This window comes from Brassica rapa, unplaced genomic scaffold, assembly GCF_000309985.2.
Source record: "Brassica rapa cultivar Chiifu-401-42 unplaced genomic scaffold, CAAS_Brap_v3.01 Scaffold0230, whole genome shotgun sequence".
In the NCBI taxonomy this organism is placed as follows: domain Eukaryota; kingdom Viridiplantae; phylum Streptophyta; class Magnoliopsida; order Brassicales; family Brassicaceae; genus Brassica; species Brassica rapa.
In genome coordinates this window covers 1-23,087 of record NW_022610174.1, presented here as the reverse complement: position 1 = coordinate 23,087, position 23,087 = coordinate 1, and the positions used below count along the sequence as shown (strand labels likewise).

The following is a 23,087-nucleotide window of genomic DNA, read 5'->3' as shown; positions in this document are numbered from 1 at the left end:
ACTTTGTCTCCTTGAAATTTAGGCACTAATGGAGATGGTCTAACAGATGGTCTAAAAGAGCAGCAACTTCGTCAGACAAGGAAGAACTCCTCATTGATTTATAGGAAAAAAGTTGCCATCATACAAATCAATTTTATATATATATATATATATATATATATATATATATATCCTATTTATCCAATTATCTCAAAAAAGAAGCTAGCAAACAAAAGCAATAACATTAATACGCAAATTTAAATACTACGTTGATATCAGCAGTTAACATTATGAGTTACTTTTTGTGGGTTTAATATTATGAGTTACTTTTTGCATCCACAGACTCAAACTTTAATACGCAAACGACTCAAAGAAATTTTCTATATAAACGAGTTATATACTACGGTATTCAAGAACATCAACCGCAAGAGAAAAAAAAACAGTTCTTTAGAAGTCTTATTACGACAATGTCTTTTCTTGGTCATTTACAAGTTCTTGTTTTTCTTTATGCTCTGCTTCTTTTCTCAGCAGAATCTCGCAAAACCCAACTATTTGATACAGAATCTAGCGCTGATGATGGTGCTGAATGTGGGAACCGAAATTCGCACTGTCGATTTCCGTTTAAATAAGGAAACTAGGAAAACCCTAATTTCCCAGAGGTCCCGGATCTCTGCGAGAGCCAACGACAAGTGATCGAATATATGCGGAAATCATGAAAAGATAACAAACGAGTTTAGAGAAAATAGTAGATCTTATTTCGAGTCCGCGTAAGAGCGTTGCGATCATTACAAGAGAATACAAAGGCTTTGGCTGCAGGGGCCGTCAGCGAGTTACCTAGTTCTAGCAACATAAAACCCTAATCCTAGTTGAGTCGCAGCTCGATAACAAAGGACGAAAAAGATATCTAAAAGGCTTAGATTGATTTCGGACTGAACCTTGTTAAAGGCTGCCTACGTACCCCTTTCGAGGATCAAGCCGAACGTAGTTCAATTGATAGAGCTGGACAAGAGATCGAACTGCCTGGGCGAGTTCTTCTAGTAATTGAGTGCCAGTCATAGAAACCGAACTTGTCGAGAATAAGCCTAAAGTTTCTAAGTGCAGAGAATTCCGAATCTAAAAAGTTCCCTCTCTTGCTCCTCGCCTAGGACTCCTTATATACTAGCTCCAAGGTCGGTTTACGCTTTTACTCTTCTGCCCTTAAGCCGTCATAGCATAAAAATGGAGATATTCCATTTTTCCCGATCTTCACAATTATCTTCAAAACTTCCGTATTTATCCGCGGAAACTTGACATTTATCCTTCCTTGTGGACCAAGCGTAAACCAGGCTGTGGTTTACGGGCTTTTGATTAGGAAAATCGTAGGATGGGCCTCGAGTCGTGTTTTAGGTCCCTTTGGGCCGTCTTCCGACTCGACACGTTTACTACGAGTTTTCCGCGGTTTCTAATCCGCGAAGTTTGATCGATGAATTAGAATGGCGGGAAACATGGACTGAGCTTGCTACGGTCTTACGGGAGATAGCATTCGAAGGTTTTGACGAGAATGCAAGAACTGGTGTCGTATTGACGTTCGGAAAGGTTCAATCGCTACACAGCGACCGAACTTTGGCTCGAGCCCGGTCGCTTCGTAGCGAGCCGAGCTCGGGACGAGCGCTCGGCTCGGTCGCTACGTAGCGACCGAGCTTGCGAGCTCTCGAGCTCGGTCGCTACGTAGCGACCGAGCGGGACGATCGCTCGGTCGCTACGTAGCAACCGAGCTTTGGCTCGAGCTCGGTCGCTACGTAGCGACCGAGCGGGATGATCGCTCGGTCGCTACGTAGCGACCGAGCTTTGGCTCGAGCTCGGTCGCTACGTAGCGACCGAGCGGGACGATCGCTCGGTCGCTACGTAGCGACCGAGCTTTGGCTCGAGCTCGGTCGCTACGTAGCGACCGAGCGGGACGATCGCTCGGTCGCTACGTAGCAACCGAGCTTTGGCTCGAGCTCGGTCGCTACGTAGCGACCGAGCGGGACGATCGCTCGGTCGCTACGTAGCGACCGAGCTTGGCTGAGCTCGGTCGCTACGTAGCGACCGAGCGGGACGATCGCTCGGTCGCTACGTAGCGACCGAGCTTTGGCTCGAGCTCGGTCGCTACGTAGCGACCGAGCGGGACGATCGCTCGGTCGCTACGTAGCGACCGAGCTTTGGCTCGAGCTCGGTCGCTACGTAGCGACCGGGCGGGACGATCGCTCGGTCGCTACGTAGCGACCGAGCTTGGCTCGGGCTCGGTCGCTACGTAGCGACCGAGCGAGACAGATGCTCGGTCGCTACGTAGCGACCGAGCTTGGCTCGAGCTCGGTCGCTACGTAGCGACCGAGCTGTGTGCATGCTTGGTTGCCGCGTATCGATCGAGCTTGGCTTGTCCGCGGTCTGATTTCCATACTCGAGCTTGTCCGCGGCCGATTTGGATACATGTCCGTTGCCTTCGGACAATCGGTATTTAGTGGTTCGATTGAGATTTGGACGATATTTTACTGCAAGGCTGTTCGTAAAGATATCTTTACGAAGATTACTTTTCGTAAAAACGGTTATGCTGATTTTTACGGACTTTCAGACATTGATTCCGTCGTGACCGATTTTGACCCCAACAGTTAGCCCCCCAGCTCGTTAGAATCATGAGCTTCTAGCGTGAGGTTCTAGCGAGTGGCTTGGCAAGTTAGGTGAGTTAGGCGGAATTAATGGTTGAAAAGGTCTGTGGTAAGTGATCTTCTCGCTCTCCTAAAAGTAGAAAACGCGATAAGATTGGGGCTGCGCCTTATGACGGCTGCCTACGTACCCTTGTTGAAGGGATCAAGCCTTTCGTAGTTCATCTTGGAGTTAAGGTTCTTATGACTAGTTTTCCAGTAGGACCTTTATGGTCTAGTTTTTATGTAGCGGTTATAAGGCGTGTTGCTGCCGATGGCATTTTGTATGGGTGTAGAGGGAAGACTACGAGTTGTCGTCTCGTAATCTAACTCTGTGTGAATTGCCATATCCATAATCTGTTTCGAGAGTTTTCCGCAGTGTGTAAACTTGCGGGATTTTCTGAAGACGTTCGAATATTGGCAAAGAGACAAATTTTGGGATCTCGTATCAGGGTGTTTGATACTATGCCTAGAGATGTTAGAGACCAGTGCGCTGGGTTTAGGGCAAGACCTAGGTTTACTCCTGGTTTTAGAGGGTGCGATGACTAATTCGACTTACGTATCCCGTTTCAGTTTCATCCTGATTCCATACCGATTTAAAGTCCGCGATAGGTTCTCGGCTTATACGACTTGTATGGTTGGAATCGAGCATCTCTCCGGAGACCGGAAGTGCTGGACCAAAATTTCGGATTTCTTTTATAGCGCTATTATCCTTGTGTCGGATGTAAGAGAGTCATCTTCTACGAGATGGCTAAGTCTGTTTAGGACGTTAAGAGTTTGTTGTGATCAGCAACAAACTTAATGGTAAAAATTACTATTTTGAGTCTTCGCGAAGAATATGTTTTGAGAAGATGTTAGTGCGTATGACTGTCTGGTCTTCCATGAAGGTGTTTTTATCGAGGAAGGAAATTTCGTCGAAGAACTAATCTTCAGGCGTCCGCGACGTCTCGCGATGCTGAAGATTTGTTATTCTTTCGTATGCCACGTTTCGTGCTTGAAATGTTCGCGGGCTTTGAAGATATTTCGCGATGTTGCGAGGGTTTAGTATTAGCCCTGTGTTTGAGAAACATTCTGGTTTGACTAAGAATGTTCGCAGCCAAAAATTGTTGTTCCTGCTCGGATGCTAATAGTTTTGTTTGCGATCGAGGAATTATGACTGAGGTGTCATGTAAATTTGTCCATGGGAACAGCGTTTTCCTTCATAGTGCTTTGTGAAGTGTTGGCCTTCCGAGATCTATTTCGTGGATTCTTTAGGATGTTTCGTATAGCTCTAGGAGCTTTGTTCTGAATTTTTCCTTACATGCCGCGTATTACGGTTAAAACGTTGCGGGCTTGGAGGAGCGTATTGAACTTGGTCAATTTTCGAAAAGTTTAGATTTTCCGTTAACCGTTTGGTTGTTAGGACTTAGTTTCGTTATGAAGAATTTATCATATGATTTCCGACTGTGGGCTATACGATAATTTATCATATCATATAACCGATTTTACGAAGGTCGTAAATCAGTGATATGTATACATATGTCAAAGTAGCATTGTTTCTGCGGGTTCTACGAGAAACGTTCCCGCTGTGATTTTGATCTTAGGTGAAAGTTGCTTGGCGTTACCCATGGAGTATTACCGAAGTTTATTTCAATACGATCTAGTCGCGGAACGTTTTTCATAGGTTTTCCGAGAGGATTCTCATGACACATTTGTTTCTTGAAAGAATTGGTCAACCAGAAGTGGATCTAGCTAACCATCGGGAGGAAAGTGCTCCTTTTAATGTGCACGATGCTACATATATTCTCGAGTTTTCTTCGTCGCAAATGTTTTCGATACTTTTCCGTGACTTACTTGGTACAACGGAAACTGAAAGAAATGCTTTGGTGATTGAAGATTTCTCGCCGCTAAGTTTAAAACGAAACTGGCTTTCTGAAGCCGGAAAAGGCTTCAATACTTTGGCTAATCGTCGAGTTTCAGTTTGATATTGGTACAAGTTTTCTGTACGCATGATTGCGACAAGAAATGATGTATAGTTTTTGAGATTATGTTCATGATCGTCTGGATATGTTGCTAGCGTTTAGACGAATATTAAGATTGTCGTTTGCCTATTCTTGACGATTTGCAGAAGTTTTTGAAGTTTGGGAGTATACGAGTATAGTATACGTACCTACTCCCCCCTTTTTTTTTTTTTACGAAAGAAAAACGGTTGAACCGATACTTTGAAGGGTTGTGTACGTTTCCTCTCCTGATGTTTGGAATGATCGATAATTCGGGACGATTTATAGACGACGCTTGGACTGTGATTTGGTTGTTTCCACGTTGACGACTTGGGATATGTCGGTTCCGAGAAAATTGCCAGAAACGAATCGGTTTTAAGACGACGTTCATGTCTCTAACTTTTTCTCTCTTTAGGAAGCGAGCTTGATATGCGTGGCGATCATTTCTCGACTTTCGGAGAGTTTAGATCGGTTTGCAAGATTTGGATGAACAATTATGGGACAATATATCGAGACAGGAAAAATCGCTTAAAACTTAGTTCGCTAGACTATCCGCCTAGGTTTTACGTTCCCTAAAGTTCTATGGCAGCCTCAAAGTAATTTCCTACGAAAATTCCAAGTCTGATTTCAAAAATTTCAAGTCGGAAATACCTTAGTTTTCTCGAAGATGCAGTTTTGTCCCTTCTCAGTTTTGCGTGCTCATTTCTGTTTTCTATTCTCGTGTATGTTCGCCATTTCCGATATTGGTGTTTATCCTTTGAAACTTGACATTTATCTTCCGAACTTGACTGTTATCTTCTCCTTAGATAAGACGTCGATTTTTGTAAAAAGGTCCAACGTAATCGTATAGTTAAGGCGGCTAAGGTGTTAAGTTAACCATTGCCGTTTTATACGATTAATCTGAATCCATGCGAGAAAATAGGTCTTTGCGGTTTTTTTTTTTTTATATCGTAAAGTCTCAATGGTAACTTCAATCGAGGCGAAACAAGAGACGTTTCGATCGAGATTCGAAAGTGAACGCAAAGATGGAGGTAGGGTGAGCAGAAACAAGCCAAGGAGTTTAGGATGAGGTTTACTTGTTTTTGTCGTAAAATCTCAACGGAAACTCCGATTGAGACGAAACCAAAAGCGTTTCGATGAGAATTCAAAGGAGAACGCAAAGGAGGACCCCTTTGAGGCCTGACAGGTTGCTATAGCGAGTGAGGATGTCATCTCGGTCGCTATAGCGAGTGGAAGGGAGCCGAGACGAGTCCCACTTGTTTTCGTCGTAAAATCTCAACGGAAACTCCGATTGAAACGAAACGAAAAGCATTTTGAAGAGGATTCAAAGGAGAACGCAAAGGAAGAACCCTTTGAGGACTTACAGGTCGCTACGTAGCGACTGACAGTCTGACAGGTCGCTACGTAGCGAATGGAAGCAAGCCAAGAAGCGTCCTACTTGTTTTCGTCGTAAAATCTCAACGGAAACTCCGATTGAGACGAAACAAAAAGCATTTCGAAGAGGATTCAAAGGAGAACGCAAAGGAAGAACCCTTTGAGGACTTACAGGTCGCTACGTAGCGACTGACAGTCTGACAGGTCGCTAAGTAGCGAATGGAAGCAAGCCGAGAAGCGTCCTACTTGTTTTCGTCGTAAAATCTCAACGGAAACTCCGATTGAGACGAAACGAAAAGCGTTTCGACGAGGATTCAAAAGACAACCCAAAGGAGGACCTTTCTGAGGCCTTACAGGTCGCTACGTAGCGACTGACAGTCTGACAGGTCGCTACGTAGCGAGTGGAAGCAAGCCGAGACGAGTCCCACTTGTTTTCGTCGTAAAATCTCAACGGAAACTCCGATTGAGACGAAACGAAAAGCGTTTCGACGAGGATTCAAAAGAGAACCCAAAGGAGGACCTTTCTGAGGCCTTACAGGTCGCTACGTAGCGACTGACAGTCTGACAGGTCGCTACGTAGCGAGTGGAAGCAAGCCGAGACGAGTCCCACTTGTTTTCGTCGTAAAATCTCAACGGAAACTCCGATTGAGACGAAACGAAAAGCGTTTCGACGAGGATTCAAAAGAGAACCCAAAGAAGGACCTTTCTGAGGCCTTACAGGTCGCTACGTAGCGACTGACAGTCTGACAGGTCGCTACGTAGCGAGTGGAAGTAAGCCGAGAAGAGTCCCACTTGTGTTCGTCATAAAATCTCAACGGAAACTCCGATTGAGACGAAACGAAAAGCGTTTCGACGAGGATTCAAAAGAGAACCCAAAGAAGGACCTTTCTGAGGCCTTACAGGTCGCTACGTAGCGACTGACAGTCTGACAGGTCGCTACGTAGCGAGTGGAAGCAAGCCGAGACGAGTCCCACTTGTTTTCATCGTAAAATCTCAACGGAAACTCCGATTGAGACGAAACGAAAAGCGTTTCGACGAGGATTCAAAAGAGAACCCAAAGAAGGACCTTTCTGAGGCCTTACAGGTCGCTACGTAGCGACTGACAGTCTGACAGGTCGCTACGTAGCGAGTGGAAGCAAGCCGAGACGAGTCCCACTTGTTTTCATCGTAAAATCTCAACGGAAACTCTGATTGAGACGAAACAAAAAGCGTTTCGACGAGGATTCAAAAGAGAACCCAAAGAAGGACCTTTCTGAGGCCTTACAGGTCGCTACGTAGCGACTGACAGTCTGACAGGTCGCTACGTAGCGAGTGGAAGTAAGCCGAGAAGAGTCCCACTTGTGTTCGTCATAAAATCTCAACGGAAACTCCGATTGAGACGAAACGAAAAGCGTTTCGACGAGGATTCAAAAGAGAACCCAAAGAAGGACCTTTCTGAGGCCTTACAGGTCGCTACGTAGCGACTGACAGTCTGACAGGTCGCTACGTAGCGAGTGGAAGCAAGCCGAGAAGAGTCCCACTTGTGTTCGTCGTAAAATCTCAACGGAAACTCCGATTGAGACGAAACGAAAAGCGTTTCGACGAGGATTCAAAAGAGAACCCAAAGGAGGACCTTTCTGAGGCCTTACAGGTCGCTATGTAGCGAGTGGAGAGTTGGCTTGAGCTCGGTCACTACGTAGCGACCGAGCAGTGTGTGTGCTCGGTCGCTAGCGACCGAGCAGCGTGTGCGTGCTCGGTCGCTACGTAGCGACCGAGCAGTGTGCGTGCTCGGTCGCTACGTAGCGACCGAGCAGCGTGTCGTGCTCGGTCGCTACGTAGCGACCGAGCAGCGTGTGTGCTCGGTCTCTACGTAGCGACCGAGCAGCGTGCGTGCTCGGTCGCTACGTAGCGACCGAGCGTGTGCGTGCTCGGTCGCTACGTAGCGACCGAGCAGCGTGTGTGCTCGGTCGCTACGTAGCGACCGAGCTGTGTAATCGTTTTATTGTGTTTCCTTTTTCCGCGATTAACGTAGGGGTTTTTCAGCGGTTTTTTTGGGAGAACAAGTTTTATCCTTCCGAAATGTTTTCGGAAAACGTGTTTTGGTAAAACCCTTATGCATCGAGATTTGTTTACGGGGTTTTGATAAGATTTATCGTTTCCCTTCTTGTTTACAGGGAGGAATCGCGAGCTTGTTTTAGTGCTCTTCCTGTGGCGGAAGGTCGCGACTAAGTTTTCGATTTTGTTGAAAACTACGGCGTTTGCGTAAGCGTTGGCCATAGGAGCAGTCAGTGCTGCGAGTTTGTCTTTCATATATCCAAACATCGTTTCGATCAAGCGTTTTGTGGCCATGAGTAAGAGTAATCCGTAACCCCCCCTCCTTCTAGCGCCAAACTGTGGGAACCGAAATTCGCACTGTCGATTTCCGTTTAAATAAGGAAACTAGGAAAACCCTAATTTCCCAGAGGTCCCGGATCTCTGCGAGAGCCAACGACAAGTGATCGAATATATGCAGAAATCATGAAAAGATAACAAACGAGTTTAGAGAAAATAGTAGATCTTATTTCGAGTCCGCGTAAGAGCGTTGCGATCATTACAAGAGAATACAAAGGCTTTGGCTGCAGGGGCCGTCAGCGAGTTACCTAGTTCTAGCAACATAAAACCCTAATCCTAGTTGAGTCGCAGCTCGATAACAAAGGACGAAAAAGATATCTAAAAGGCTTAGATTGATTTCGGACTGAACCTTGTTAAAGGCTGCCTACGTACCCCTTTCGAGGATCAAGCCGAACGTAGTTCAATTGATAGAGCTGGACAAGAGATCGAACTGCCTGGGCGAGTTCTTCTAGTAATTGAGTGCCAGTCATAGAAACCGAACTTGTCGAGAATAAGCCTAAAGTTTCTAAGTGCAGAGAATTCCGAATCTAAAAAGTTCCCTCTCTTGCTCCTCGCCTAGGACTCCTTATATACTAGCTCCAAGGTCGGTTTACGCTTTTACTCTTCTGCCCTTAAGCCGTCATAGCATAAAAATGGAGATATTCCATTTTTCCCGATCTTCACAATTATCTTCAAAACTTCCGTATTTATCCGCGGAAACTTGACATTTATCCTTCCTTGTGGACCAAGCGTAAACCAGGCTGTGGTTTACGGGCTTTTGATTAGGAAAATCGTAGGATGGGCCTCGAGTCGTGTTTTAGGTCCCTTTGGGCCGTCTTCCGACTCGACACGTTTACTACGAGTTTTCCGCGGTTTCTAATCCGCGAAGTTTGATCGATGAATTAGAATGGCGGGAAACATGGACTGAGCTTGCTACGGTCTTACGGGAGATAGCATTCGAAGGTTTTGACGAGAATGCAAGAACTGGTGTCGTATTGACGTTCGGAAAGGTTCAATCGCTACACAGCGACCGAACTTTGGCTCGAGCCCGGTCGCTTCGTAGCGACCGAGCGGGACGAGCGCTCGGTCGCTACGTAGCGACCGAGCTTGGCTGAGCTCGGTCGCTACGTAGCGACCGAGCGGGACGATCGCTCGGTCGCTACGTAGCGACCGAGCTTTGGCTCGAGCTCGGTCGCTACGTAGCGACCGAGCTTTGGCTCGAGCTCGGTCGCTACGTAGCGACCGAGCGGGACGATCGCTCGGTCGCTACGTAGCGACCGAGCTTGGCTGAGCTCGGTCGCTACGTAGCGACCGAGCGGGACGATCGCTCGGTCGCTACGTAGCGACCGAGCTTTGGCTCGAGCTCGGTCGCTACGTAGCGACCGAGCGGGACGATCGCTCGGTCGCTACGTAGCGACCGAGCTTTGGCTCGAGCTCGGTCGCTACGTAGCGACCGGGCGGGACGATCGCTCGGTCGCTACGTAGCGACCGAGCTTGGCTCGGGCTCGGTCGCTACGTAGCGACCGAGCGAGACAGATGCTCGGTCGCTACGTAGCGACCGAGCTTGGCTCGAGCTCGGTCGCTACGTAGCGACCGAGCTGTGTGCATGCTTGGTTGCCGCGTATCGATCGAGCTTGGCTTGTCCGCGGTCTGATTTCCATACTCGAGCTTGTCCGCGGCCGATTTGGATACATGTCCGTTGCCTTCGGACAATCGGTATTTAGTGGTTCGATTGAGATTTGGACGATATTTTACTGCAAGGCTGTTCGTAAAGATATCTTTACGAAGATTACTTTTCGTAAAAACGGTTATGCTGATTTTTACGGACTTTCAGACATTGATTCCGTCGTGACCGATTTTGACCCCAACACTGAACACGAAAACTACGGGGATAAGGTCTATTGATTTTTCGTGTATAAGAAGTTCTAACCATAAGAAGGAAAGAAAGTGGTCCCAGGGAGATTATATGAACTAAATCTATTGTTTCTTTGCTTTCGCAGGTCGATGCGCGAGATATCCCTCTGTTATATCTCGAGACGAAGGTGAAGTCCTAATCTTTCAAGATTGAAACATAAACGAAAGATGTGTCTGTTTTTGATGTTTCACTATATATTTATCTCTCAGATTCAAAACGCTCCTGTGGGGTCACCTCAAAGACAAGAAGCTCAGAAGAATCTGCTTGAGGAAATAAATCACAGGAAACAAATCGATCAGAACATTATAGAGATTCTTAGACTTTCACTCAAAAAAACCGATGTCTTAGATCTCTTAACTTCCACAAGAACAACAGGACAACCTGTTGTAGATGATTGGGACTGCTACAAGACTCTGGTAACAACCCCTTATCAATTATTGTTACTTGTGTTCCACTTAAAGACCCTTAAAACAAATATATACTGAATAAAACATCACAGGTTAAAAGTTTCAAGAATCAATGTGGAGCAAAGATGGAATACGATATGAAGTATGCAGGAGCACTTGCCAATATCTGCAATATGGGAGTGGATGTGAAGAAAAGTGTTGCAGCTATTGAAGAAGCTTGTGCCCATTAAATTATATGCAAAAAATAATATTGTGATCGCCTTATAAATATGAAAGTTATTGCATAACATTTGATTGTGTGGAGATGGTTGATGCCTATTTTACTTGATAACGCGAAAGTCTTGGTCTTAAATTGGATTCATAGTATAATAACCTCGTACCAATTCTAGTTTCAAGAATTCACGCGAAAGTCTTGGTCTTAAATTGGAGAATGAGTAAGTGATCGGATAAGGCTCGGCGGCACTCGAGTCAACATCTCGTATTCACGTGTTATGCTTTACGGTTTACAGTTCTACAACCTTGAACCGGAGCAGCTGATTAAATCCTCATATATACTGGTGAACGGGACAAACCGCCAGTCCCAAAATATCGGTTACGACTTTTGCTGCAGACCAAAAAACCCAAAGGATAAACCCTGAAGTTTAAATTTTTTGTTGCCATAAATGTTACGTAACATTCATTTTTGCAGAGAATGTTCAGTCGAAGCTAGAATTTGATCAGTACTTCCATTGAGTGTTTTTTTTTTTTCATTTTTAATGGATTAAATTAAGAATGATTATGTTATTTTACTATTATATGGTTTTATCAACCCATATTGTAATTAAAATGTTTTGCAAAATAAATAATAATATATCTCATCGGTCATTTGATAAATTTTGTGATTGTCATTTATCATTCTACATAATTTAAGTATAATATTTTATTTTATATTTGAATTAAAAAAATAAATTATTATTATCGTTAATATAATTAATTTTATATAATTTTAGTTTTTGCTTATCAATTAAAGCTAAATTAATTTTAGTCTCTAATTATATTTTATGATAATTATAATTGAATTAATTAATTTTCTGCAATAAAATTTTCAAAGATTCTGAAAAGTTTTTATTAGAGTTTATAGTGATTGAACTGGTGGTATGTTAAGTAAACCGGTATAGAAAGGAGTATAAATACATGTATACGGTGTAAAATACAGATAAGAGAATACAATACATTTTCTTTCGATCGTAACAAACTCTCTCTTCCTCACTGGAGCTCGTATTGTAATATGGTATTGCAAAGGGCTACACACAGTTGGAGGGCTTAGACTACTTGGATACATTCTCGCCTGTTGCTAAGATTGGCACTCTATGTCTTCTTCTGAGTGTTGCCGCAGCTAAAAATTGGTCCATTTCGCAGTTGGATATCAACAATGCCTTCTTCAACGGTGACCTTGATGAAGAAATTTACATGCGTCTCCCTGAAGGTTATGAAGAAATCACTGGCAAGAAGTGTCCTCCCAACTCGGTGTGTAAGCTTCATAAGTCTCTATATGGTCTTAAGCAAGCTTCCCGTCAGTGGAATCAGAAGCTGTCTAGTGTAATTCTCGGTGATGGGTTTACTCAAACGCATTCTGATCATTCCCTCTTCATCAGATATGTCGACCACGTCTTCTTGGCTGTTCTTGTCTATGTTGATGATATTCTAAACCGCCAACCTTCAAATACCGGTTACGACTTGCTGCACACCAAGAAAACCAAAGCATAAACAATAAAGCTCAAATTTTGCAGAATGTCCACAGTCATAAATAATCTGAAATGCTTTTTTTTAATATCTAAATCATAATCTGAATTTTTTTTCTTTCTTTTATATTTAAACTATAATTGTGTGTTTAGTGGGTCTTTACCTGGAGATATGACAAAAGCTGTTCTTCTCCACTTGAAACAATAAGGTCTGCATACTCCACACTTGTTATATTTCCACAAAAATGAAAAGGCTAGATATTCTTACAAAAAAACAAAAAGACTAGAAAGAAGACATTCTTTAACCCGAATGGATTTTATATGTATTTACTATATCATAGATATTGCTACTTTAACCACCAGGACACAAGATTCTTGGTACTGTATATGTCACACGGCTTAAAATAATATAGAGTCAGCAGGCTTCGAACAATAATATTAGGCAACATTCTTCGAACAATTAATCAATCAAAGGACGCAAGATCTTTTATATATGTTGCTTCTCTGTTTCTCCAAGCAAAAGTTTGCCTGAATTCAGTTACAAAAAAAAAAAAAAATTTGCTTGAATTATATAACAACCATGTGTACTCATCTTACGATCCACTGTTTCTCTGTCTCTCTTTGTGCATCTGAATTTCCTTGTGAAGAAATTATCGGCTAAAAATCAAGATATATCGTATAAAAACCTTATGTAGATCACAACAATTACGATTACGATTACGATTTCAATACGTTATAGTTATTCTTAAAATATCATAAGAGTGTGTGACTTTGTTTTAATTGTTCAGTAAGCTATTGATCAAATGAAAAATGGATCTTAAAACATCTACTAGCAACATTTGCAACCAAAAATCTGAGAAACTCTTCTTTGCAACGAGTAATCAGCTTGCATTGCAAGGTCCATCTCCATGTCCTCGCCCGTGACAGTTGTAATGAGAAGAATAAAAGCAGCTCCAATGAAAATATACTAAAAATATCTAAGACTTAAAATGTAACTAAAATAAATGAAAATTTTAAATTTAAATCAAAAGCTTAACAACTGTTCCTCTGCACCCATCTTATTAGAACCTCATGAGAACCCTTGGCAAATGACACAGGTCATTTTATAATTGACCAATTTTTTGTCAATAAAATAAAATCACCTACTCTTTATACTTTATATGATATTAAAAATATTTTTATATATTTTTATAAATCTTAAAATAAAATATCTATCTAACAAGATTCATTATTCATAGTTTAAATTGAAATGATTGAAGTTTAATATAATAGTATATTAAGTTTTTAATTAATGTAATAGTACTAAAACTAAAAAAAATTATATTAAGATTCCATATGTTAAAAAAATTATATAGATTTATTTTAGTTTAAGATAAGTTTATATTATTGACATACTTAGTGAGTATCTCACCAATAAGATTGCTCTAACAGCTCTTGTGTTCCACCAATGCTGACTGAACCATCCTTCAAGAACACCGTAATGGTGAGTCACATCTTCTTCTTTTTTTCAGCCAACACATTACCTTCAACAACAACCAGAGAAGAGTAAGCTTCAACAAAGTAGCAGCAGATTATTTATTAGACTAGAATATGATTTTAAATACCAACTAGATCTCGATCCGCCCAACCGCGCGGGTTTTTGTTTTCATTTATTTTTATATAAATATTTTATTTTTAATTTAAAATTGGTATATATTATAATATATATGTGTCTATCAATTTTTAAAACATAATAAGTTTACGGTGTATTTTTTCATTGAATAGATTGTTTCAAACTTTCACATGTATTTGTATCTTCTTCTATATATATATTTTCGGATTATTATTTCATTGTTAAAATCGTAACTATATATACACATTAGTTAAATATTGTTTTATTGTCATATTCAAAGATATTGTAACATTTCACAAATTTAGAAAGTTTCTTAAAAATTAAACTTTTCGCTTCATAGATTTATATTATCGAGTAAATAATTAAACATTTAATTTTTGTTTAATTTTTAAAATAAACTATATAGTTTAAAATTTGTTTTCATTGGTTTAAGGTAGTAAAGATTAATCGTTGTTAGATAATATAATTTTGTTATTAAAAAAAATCTTTATAATTTTAAAAGTTAACATCGACAAATAATTAACATATGGAGGTATAATATTACAACATTAAATTATATCTATTCAATTTATACTATCTATAAATCAAATGAATCATCTATTGTTTAAATCCAATTATTCATAGCCTATTAAAAAATTTTGGTATGCCTAAAATTTAAATGATAAGCTTAGAGATTAAATGTAACATGACTTTTTAGGAATATGTCTATTAGGTCCATTTTAAAAAAAAATCACACATGAACCAAGGTTATGACTTCTGTTTTAATATATAAGATTATGATCATGTAGACAATCAAAACACCAATGTTATCAAAAAGAAGATCTGTTTTGAGGCAAAACCCTTCCAGGGTTGCCAAAAGAGTTACCCATTAGACCACCATAAGAACGACTTTTCCTAATCTTAGTACACTTAAAGCAAGACATCAATCGATGCATCGGTCAAAAAAGCCATGAAAACCGTGCCACTAAATGAAGCTCCATTGAACTCATTGTAAGCAACTTTGTCTCCTTGAAATTTAGGCACTAATGGAGATGGTCTAACAGATGGTCTAAAAGAGCAGCAACTTCGTCAGACAAGGAAGAACTCCTCATTGATTTATAGGAAAAAAGTTGCCATCATACAAATCAATATATATATATATATATATATATATATATATATATATATATATCCTATTATCCAATTATCTCAAAAAAGAAGCTAGCAAACAAAAGCAATAACATTAATACGCAAATTTAAATACTACGTTGATATCAGCAGTTAACATTATGAGTTACTTTTTGTGGGTTTAATATTATGAGTTACTTTTTGCATCCACAGACTCAAACTTTAATACGCAAACGACTCAAAGAAATTTTCTATATAAACGAGTTATATACTACGGTATTCAAGAACATCAACCGCAAGAGAAAAAAAAAACAGTTCTTTAGAAGTCTTATTACGACAATGTCTTTTCTTGGTCATTTACAAGTTCTTGTTTTTCTTTATGCTCTGCTTCTTTTCTCAGCAGAATCTCGCAAAACCCAACTATTTGATACAGAATCTAGCGCTGATGATGGTGCTGAACACGAAAACTACGGGGATAAGGTCTATTGATTTTTCGTGTATAAGAAGTTCTAACCATAAGAAGGAAAGAAAGTGGTCCCAGGGAGATTATATGAACTAAATCTATTGTTTCTTTGCTTTCGCAGGTCGATGCGCGAGATATCCCTCTGTTATATCTCGAGACGAAGGTGAAGTCCTAATCTTTCAAGATTGAAACATAAACGAAAGATGTGTCTGTTTTTGATGTTTCACTATATATTTATCTCTCAGATTCAAAACGCTCCTGTGGGGTCACCTCAAAGACAAGAAGCTCAGAAGAATCTGCTTGAGGAAATAAATCACAGGAAACAAATCGATCAGAACATTATAGAGATTCTTAGACTTTCACTCAAAAAAACCGATGTCTTAGATCTCTTAACTTCCACAAGAACAACAGGACAACCTGTTGTAGATGATTGGGACTGCTACAAGACTCTGGTAACAACCCCTTATCAATTATTGTTACTTGTGTTCCACTTAAAGACCCTTAAAACAAATATATACTGAATAAAACATCACAGGTTAAAAGTTTCAAGAATCAATGTGGAGCAAAGATGGAATACGATATGAAGTATGCAGGAGCACTTGCCAATATCTGCAATATGGGAGTGGATGTGAAGAAAAGTGTTGCAGCTATTGAAGAAGCTTGTGCCCATTAAATTATATGCAAAAAATAATATTGTGATCGCCTTATAAATATGAAAGTTATTGCATAACATTTGATTGTGTGGAGATGGTTGATGCCTATTTTACTTGATAACGCGAAAGTCTTGGTCTTAAATTGGATTCATAGTATAATAACCTCGTACCAATTCTAGTTTCAAGAATTCACGCGAAAGTCTTGGTCTTAAATTGGAGAATGAGTAAGTGATCGGATAAGGCTCGGCGGCACTCGAGTCAACATCTCGTATTCACGTGTTATGCTTTACGGTTTACAGTTCTACAACCTTGAACCGGAGCAGCTGATTAAATCCTCATATATACTGGTGAACGGGACAAACCGCCAGTCCCAAAATATCGGTTACGACTTTTGCTGCAGACCAAAAAACCCAAAGGATAAACCCTGAAGTTTAAATTTTTTGTTGCCATAAATGTTACGTAACATTCATTTTTGCAGAGAATGTTCAGTCGAAGCTAGAATTTGATCAGTACTTCCATTGAGTGTTTTTTTTTCATTTTTAATGGATTAAATTAAGAATGATTATGTTATTTTACTATTATATGGTTTTATCCACCCATATTGTTATTAAAATGTTTTGCAAAATAAATAATAATATATCTCATCGGTCATTTGATAAATTTTGTGATTGTCATTTATCATTCTACATAATTTAAGTATAATATTTTATTTTATATTTGAATTAAAAAAATTAAATTATTATTATCGTTAATATAATTAATTTTATATAATTTTAGTTTTTGCTTATCAATCAAAGCTAAATTAATTTTAGTCTCTAATTATATTTTATGATAATTATAATTGAATTAATTAATTTTCTGCAATAAAATTTTCAAAGATTCTGAAAAGTTTTTATTAGAGTTTATAGTGATTGAACCGGTGGTATGTTAAGTAAACCGGTATAGAAAGGAGTATAAATACATGTATACGGTGTAAAATACAGATAAGAGAATACAATACATTTTCTTTCGATCGTAACAAACTCTCTCTTCCTCACTGGAGCTCGTATTGTAATATGGTATTGCAAAGGGCTACACACAGTTGGAGGGCTTAGACTACTTGGATACATTCTCGCCTGTTGCTAAGATTGGCACTCTATGTCTTCTTCTGAGTGTTGCCGCAGCTAAAAATTGGTCCATTTCGCAGTTGGATATCAACAATGCCTTCCTCAACGGTGACCTTGATGAAGAAATTTACATGCGTCTCCCTGAAGGTTATGAAGAAATCACTGGCAAGAAGTGTCCTCCCAACTCGGTGTGTAAGCTTCATAAGTCTCTATATGGTCTTAAGCAAGCTTCCCGTCAGTGGAATCAGAAGCTGTCTAGTGTAATTCTCGGTGATGGGTTTACTCAAACGCATTCTGATCATTCCCTCTTCATCAGATATGTCGACCACGTCTTCTTGGCTGTTCTTGTCTATGTTGATGATATTCTAAACCGCCAACCTCCAAATACCGGTTACGACTTGCTGCACACCAAGAAAACCAAAGCATAAACAATAAAGCTCAAATTTTGCAGAATGTCCACAGTCATAAATAATCTGAAATGCTTTTTTTTAATATCTAAATCATAATCTGAATTTTTTTCTTTCTTTTATATTTAAACTATAATTGTGTGTTTAGTGGGTCTTTACCTGGAGATATGACAAAAGCTGTTCTTCTCCACTTGAAACAATAAGGTCTGCATACTCCACACTTGTTATATTTCCACAAAAATGAAAAGGCTAGATATTCTTACAAAAAACAAAAAGACTAGAAAGAAGACATTCTTTAACCCGAATGGATTTTATATGTATTTACTATATCATAGATATTGCTACTTTAACCACCAGGACACAAGATTCTTGGTACTGTATATGTCACACGGCTTAAAATAATATAGAGTCAGCAGGCTTCGAACAATAATATTAGGCAACATTCTTCGAACAATTAATCAATCAAAGGACGCAAGATCTTTTATATATGTTGCTTCTCTGTTTCTCCAAGCAAAAGTTTGCCTGAATTCAGTTACAAAAAAAAAAAAAAATTTGCTTGAATTATATAACAACCATGTGTACTCATCTTACGATCCACTGTTTCTCTGTCTCTCTTTGTGCATCTGAATTTCCTTGTGAAGAAATTATCGGCTAAAAATCAAGATATATCGTATAAAAACCTTATGTAGATCACAACAATTACGATTACGATTACGATTTCAATACGTTATAGTTATTCTTAAAATATCATAAGAGTGTGTGACTTTGTTTTAATTGTTCAGTAAGCTATTGATCAAATGAAAAATGGATCTTAAAACATCTACTAGCAACATTTGCAACCAAAAATCTGAGAAACTCTTCTTTGCAACGAGTAATCAGCTTGCATTGCAAGGTCCATCTCCATGTCCTCGCCCGTGACAGTTGTAATGAGAAGAATAAAAGCAGCTCCAATGAAAATATACTAAAAATATCTAAGACTTAAAATGTAACTAAAATAAATGAAAATTTTAAATTTAAATCAAAAGCTTAACAACTGTTCCTCTGCACCCATCTTATTAGAACCTCATGAGAACCCTTGGCAAATGACACAGGTCATTTTATAATTGACCAAATTTTTTGTCAATAAAATAAAATCACCTACTCTTTATACTTTATATGATATTAAAAATATTTTTATATATTTTTATAAATCTTAAAATAAAATATCTATCTAACAAGATTCATTATTCATAGTTTAAATTGAAATGATTGAAGTTTAATATAATAGTATATTAAGTTTTTAATTAATGTAATAGTACTAAAACTAAAAAAATTATATTAAGATTCCATATGTTAAAAAATTTATATAGATTTATTTTAGTTTAAGATAAGTTTATATTATTGACATACTTAGTGAGTATCTCACCAATAAGATTGCTCTAACAGCTCTCTGTGTTTCCACCAATGCTGACTGAACCATCCTTCAAGAACACCGTAATGGTGAGTCACATCTTCTTCTTTTTTTCAGCCAACACATTACCTTCAACAACAACCAGAGAAGAGTAAGCTTCAACAAAGTAGCAGCAGATTATTTATTAGACTAGAATATGATTTTAAATACCAACTAGATCTCGATCCGCCAACCGCGCGGGTTTTTGTTTTCATTTATTTTTATATAAATATTTTATTTTTAATTTAAAATTGGTATATATTATAATATATATGTGTCTATCAATTTTTAAAACATAATAAGTTTACGGTGTATTTTTTCATTGAATAGATTGTTTCAAACTTTCACATGTATTTGTATCTTCTTCTATATATATATTTTCGGATTATTATTTCATTGTTAAAATCGTAACTATATATACACATTAGTAAAATATTGTTTTATTGTCATATTCAAAGATATTGTAACATTTCACAAATTTAGAAAGTTTCTTAAAAATTAAACTTTTCGCTTCATAGATTTATATTATCGAGTAAATAATTAAACATTTAATTTTTGTTTAATTTTTAAAATAAACTATATAGTTTAAAATTTTTTTCATTGGTTTAAGGTAGTAAAGATTAATCGTTGTTAGATAATATAATTTTGTTATTAAAAAAAATCTTTATAATTTTAAAAGTTAACATCGACAAATAATTAACATATGGAGGTATAATATTACAACATTAAATTATATCTATTCAATTTATACTATCTATAAATCAAATGAATCATCTATTGTTTAAATCCAATTATTCATAGCCTATTAAAAAATTTTGGTATGCCTAAAATTTAAATGATAAGCTTAGAGATTAAATGTAACATGACTTTTTAGGAATATGTCTATTAGGTCCATTTTAAAAAAAATCACACATGAACCAAGGTTATGACTTCTGTTTTAATATATAAGATTATGATCATGTAGACAATCAAAACACCAATGTTGTCAAAAGAAGATCTGTTTTGAGGCAAAACCCTTCCAGGGTTGCCAAAAGAGTTACCCATTAGACCACCATAAGAACGACTTTTCCTAATCTTAGTACACTTAAAGCAAGACATCAATCGATGCATCGGTCAAAAAAGCCATGAAAACCGTGCCACTAAATGAAGCTCCATTGAACTCATTGTAAGCAACTTTGTCTCCTTGAAATTTAGGCACTAATGGAGATGGTCTAACAGATGGTCTAAAAGAGCAGCAACTTCGTCAGACAAGGAAGAACTCCCTCATTGATTTATAGGAAAAAAGTTGCCATCATACAAATCAATTATATATATATATATATATCCTATTTATCCAATTATCTCAAAAAAGAAGCTAGCAAACAAAAGCAATAACATTAATACGCAAATTTAAATACTACGTTGACATCAGCAGTTAACATTATGAGTTACTTTTTGTGGGTTTAATATTATGAGTTACTTTTTGCATCCACAGACTCAAACTTTAATACGCAAACGACTCAAAGAAATTTTCTATATAACGAGTTATATACTACAGTATTCAAGAACATCAACCGCAAGAGAAAAAAAAAACAGTTCTTTAGAAGTCTTATTACGACAATGTCTTTTCTTGGTCATTTACAAGTTCTTGTTTTTCTTTATGCTCTGCTTCTTTTCTCAGCAGAATCTCGCAAAACCCAACTATTTGATACAGAATCTAGCGCTGATGATGGTGCTGAACACGAAAACTACGGGGATAAGGTCTATTGATTTTTCGTGTATAAGAAGTTCTAACCATAAGAAGGAAAGAAAGTGGTCCCAGGGAGATTATATGAACTAAATCTATTGTTTCTTTGCTTTCGCAGGTCGATGCGCGAGATATCCCTCTGTTATATCTCGAGACGAAGGTGAAGTCCTAATCTTTCAAGATTGAAACATAAACGAAAGATGTGTCTGTTTTTGATGTTTCACTATATATTTATCTCTCAGATTCAAAACGCTCCTGTGGGGTCACCTCAAAGACAAGAAGCTCAGAAGAATCTGCTTGAGGAAATAAATCACAGGAAACAAATCGATCAGAACATTATAGAGATTCTTAGACTTTCACTCAAAAAAACCGATGTCTTAGATCTCTTAACTTCCACAAGAACAACAGGACAACCTGTTGTAATGATTGGGACTGCTACAAGACTCTGGTAACAACCCCTTATCAATTATTGTTACTTGTGTTCCACTTAAAGACCCTTAAAACAAATATATACTGAATAAAACATCACAGGTTAAAAGTTTCAAGAATCAATGTGGAGCAAAGATGGAATACGATATGAAGTATGCAGGAGCACTTGCCAATATCTGCAATATGGGAGTGGATGTGAAGAAAAGTGTTGCAGCTATTGAAGAAGCTTGTGCCCATTAAATTATATGCAAAAAATAATATTGTGATCGCCTTATAAATATGAAAGTTATTGCATAACATTTGATTGTGTGGAGATGGTTGATGCCTATTTTACTTGATAACGCGAAAGTCTTGGTCTTAAATTGGATTCATAGTATAATAACCTCGTACCAATTCTAGTTTCAAGAATTCACGCGAAAGTCTTGGTCTTAAATTGGAGAATGAGTAAGTGATCGGATAAGGCTCGGCGGCACTCGAGTCAACATCTCGTATTCACGTGTTATGCTTTACGGTTTACAGTTCTACAACCTTGAACCGGAGCAGCTGATTAAATCCTCATATATACTGGTGAACGGGACAAACCGCCAGTCCCAAAATATCGGTTACGACTTTTGCTGCAGACCAAAAACCCAAAGGATAAACCCTGAAGTTTAAATTTTTTGTTGCCATAAATGTTACGTAACATTCATTTTTGCAGAGAATGTTCAGTCGAAGCTAGAATTTGATCAGTACTTCCATTGAGTGTTTTTTTTTTCATTTTTAATGGATTAAATTAAGAATGATTATGTTATTTTACTATTATATGGTTTTATCCACCCATATTGTTATTAAAATGTTTTGCAAAATAAATAATAATATATCTCATCGGTCATTTGATAAATTTTGTGATTGTCATTTATCATTCTACATAATTTAAGTATAATATTTTATTTATATTTGAATTAAAAAATTAAAATTATTTATCGTTAATATAATTAATTTTATATAATTTTAGTTTTTGCTTATCAATCAAAGCTAAATTAATTTTAGTCTCTAATTATATTTTATGATAATTATAATTGAATTAATTAATTTTTGCAATAAAATTTTCAAAGATTCTGAAAAGTTTTTATTAGAGTTTATAGTGATTGAACCGGTGGTATGTTAAGTAAACCGGTATAGAAAGGAGTATAAATACATGTATACGGTGTAAAATACAGATAAGAGAATACAATACATTTCTTTCGATCGTAACAAACTCTCTCTTCCTCGCTGGAGCTCGTATGTAATATGGTATTGCAAAGGGCTACCACAGTTGGAGGGCTTAGACTACTTGGATACTCTCGCCTGTTGCTAAGGTTGGCACTCTACGTCTTCTTCTGAGTGTTGCCGCAGCTAAAAATTGGTCCATTTCGCAGTTGGATATCAACAATGCCTTCCTCAACGGTGACCTTGATGAAGAAATATACATGCGTCTCCCTGAAGGTTATGAAGAAATCACTGGCAAGAAGTGTCCTCCCAACTCGGTGTGTAAGCTTCATAAGTCTCTATATGGTCTTAAGCAAGCTTCCCGTCAGTGGAATCAGAAGCTGTCTAGTGTAATTCTCGGTGATGGTTTACTCAAACGCATTCTGATCATTCCCTCTTCATCAGATATGTCGACCACGTCTTCTTGGCTGTTCTTGTCTATGTTGATGATATTCTCATTGTGGGGAATGATGATTTGGCTGTGACTAAGTTTAAAAATGTGTTGACAGTAGCTTTCAAACTACGTGATCTTGGTTCTGCGAAA

At 38.2% G+C, this 23,087-nt stretch overlaps 2 protein-coding genes and 1 pseudogene across 2 annotated transcripts; all 3 read left to right on the top strand.

Moving 5' to 3' along the window:
• Positions 1 to 10,198: 10,198 nt before the first annotated feature.
• Positions 10,199 to 12,624, top strand: LOC117129888 (vacuolar-processing enzyme delta-isozyme-like; the record flags this gene model as incomplete). Its single annotated transcript, XM_033283101.1, has 4 exons — positions 10,199 to 10,237; positions 10,342 to 10,383; positions 10,466 to 10,672; positions 10,756 to 12,624. Coding segments are annotated over 4 exons (426 nt in total), but the record flags the coding sequence as incomplete, so codon positions are not given.
• A 2,567-nt stretch (positions 12,625 to 15,191) lies between these two features.
• Positions 15,192 to 16,506, top strand: LOC117129894 (vacuolar-processing enzyme delta-isozyme-like). The gene is made up of 4 exons (XM_033283107.1): positions 15,192 to 15,583; positions 15,688 to 15,729; positions 15,812 to 16,018; positions 16,102 to 16,506. Exons 1-4 carry the CDS (start codon positions 15,293 to 15,295, stop codon positions 16,237 to 16,239), a joined length of 678 nt encoding a protein of 225 aa, XP_033138998.1. The 5' UTR covers positions 15,192 to 15,292; the 3' UTR covers positions 16,240 to 16,506.
• Positions 16,507 to 20,497: 3,991 nt separating this feature from the next.
• On the top strand, positions 20,498 to 21,823 carry LOC117129895 (annotated as a pseudogene).
• Positions 21,824 to 23,087: the final 1,264 nt, after the last annotated feature.

What these genes read in the sequence shown, in the direction of transcription:
- LOC117129894 (XM_033283107.1), top strand. Translation starts at nt 15,293, where the DNA reads ATGAGTTACTTTTTGCATCCACAGACTCAAACTTTAATACGCAAACGA. An exon ending in TGTTATATCTCGAGACGAAG is followed by an intron (nt 15,730 to 15,811) that starts GTGAAGTCCTAA and finishes TTTATCTCTCAG; the next exon opens with ATTCAAAACGCTCCTGTGGG. An exon ending in GGGACTGCTACAAGACTCTG is followed by an intron (nt 16,019 to 16,101) that starts GTAACAACCCCT and finishes AAAACATCACAG; the next exon opens with GTTAAAAGTTTCAAGAATCA.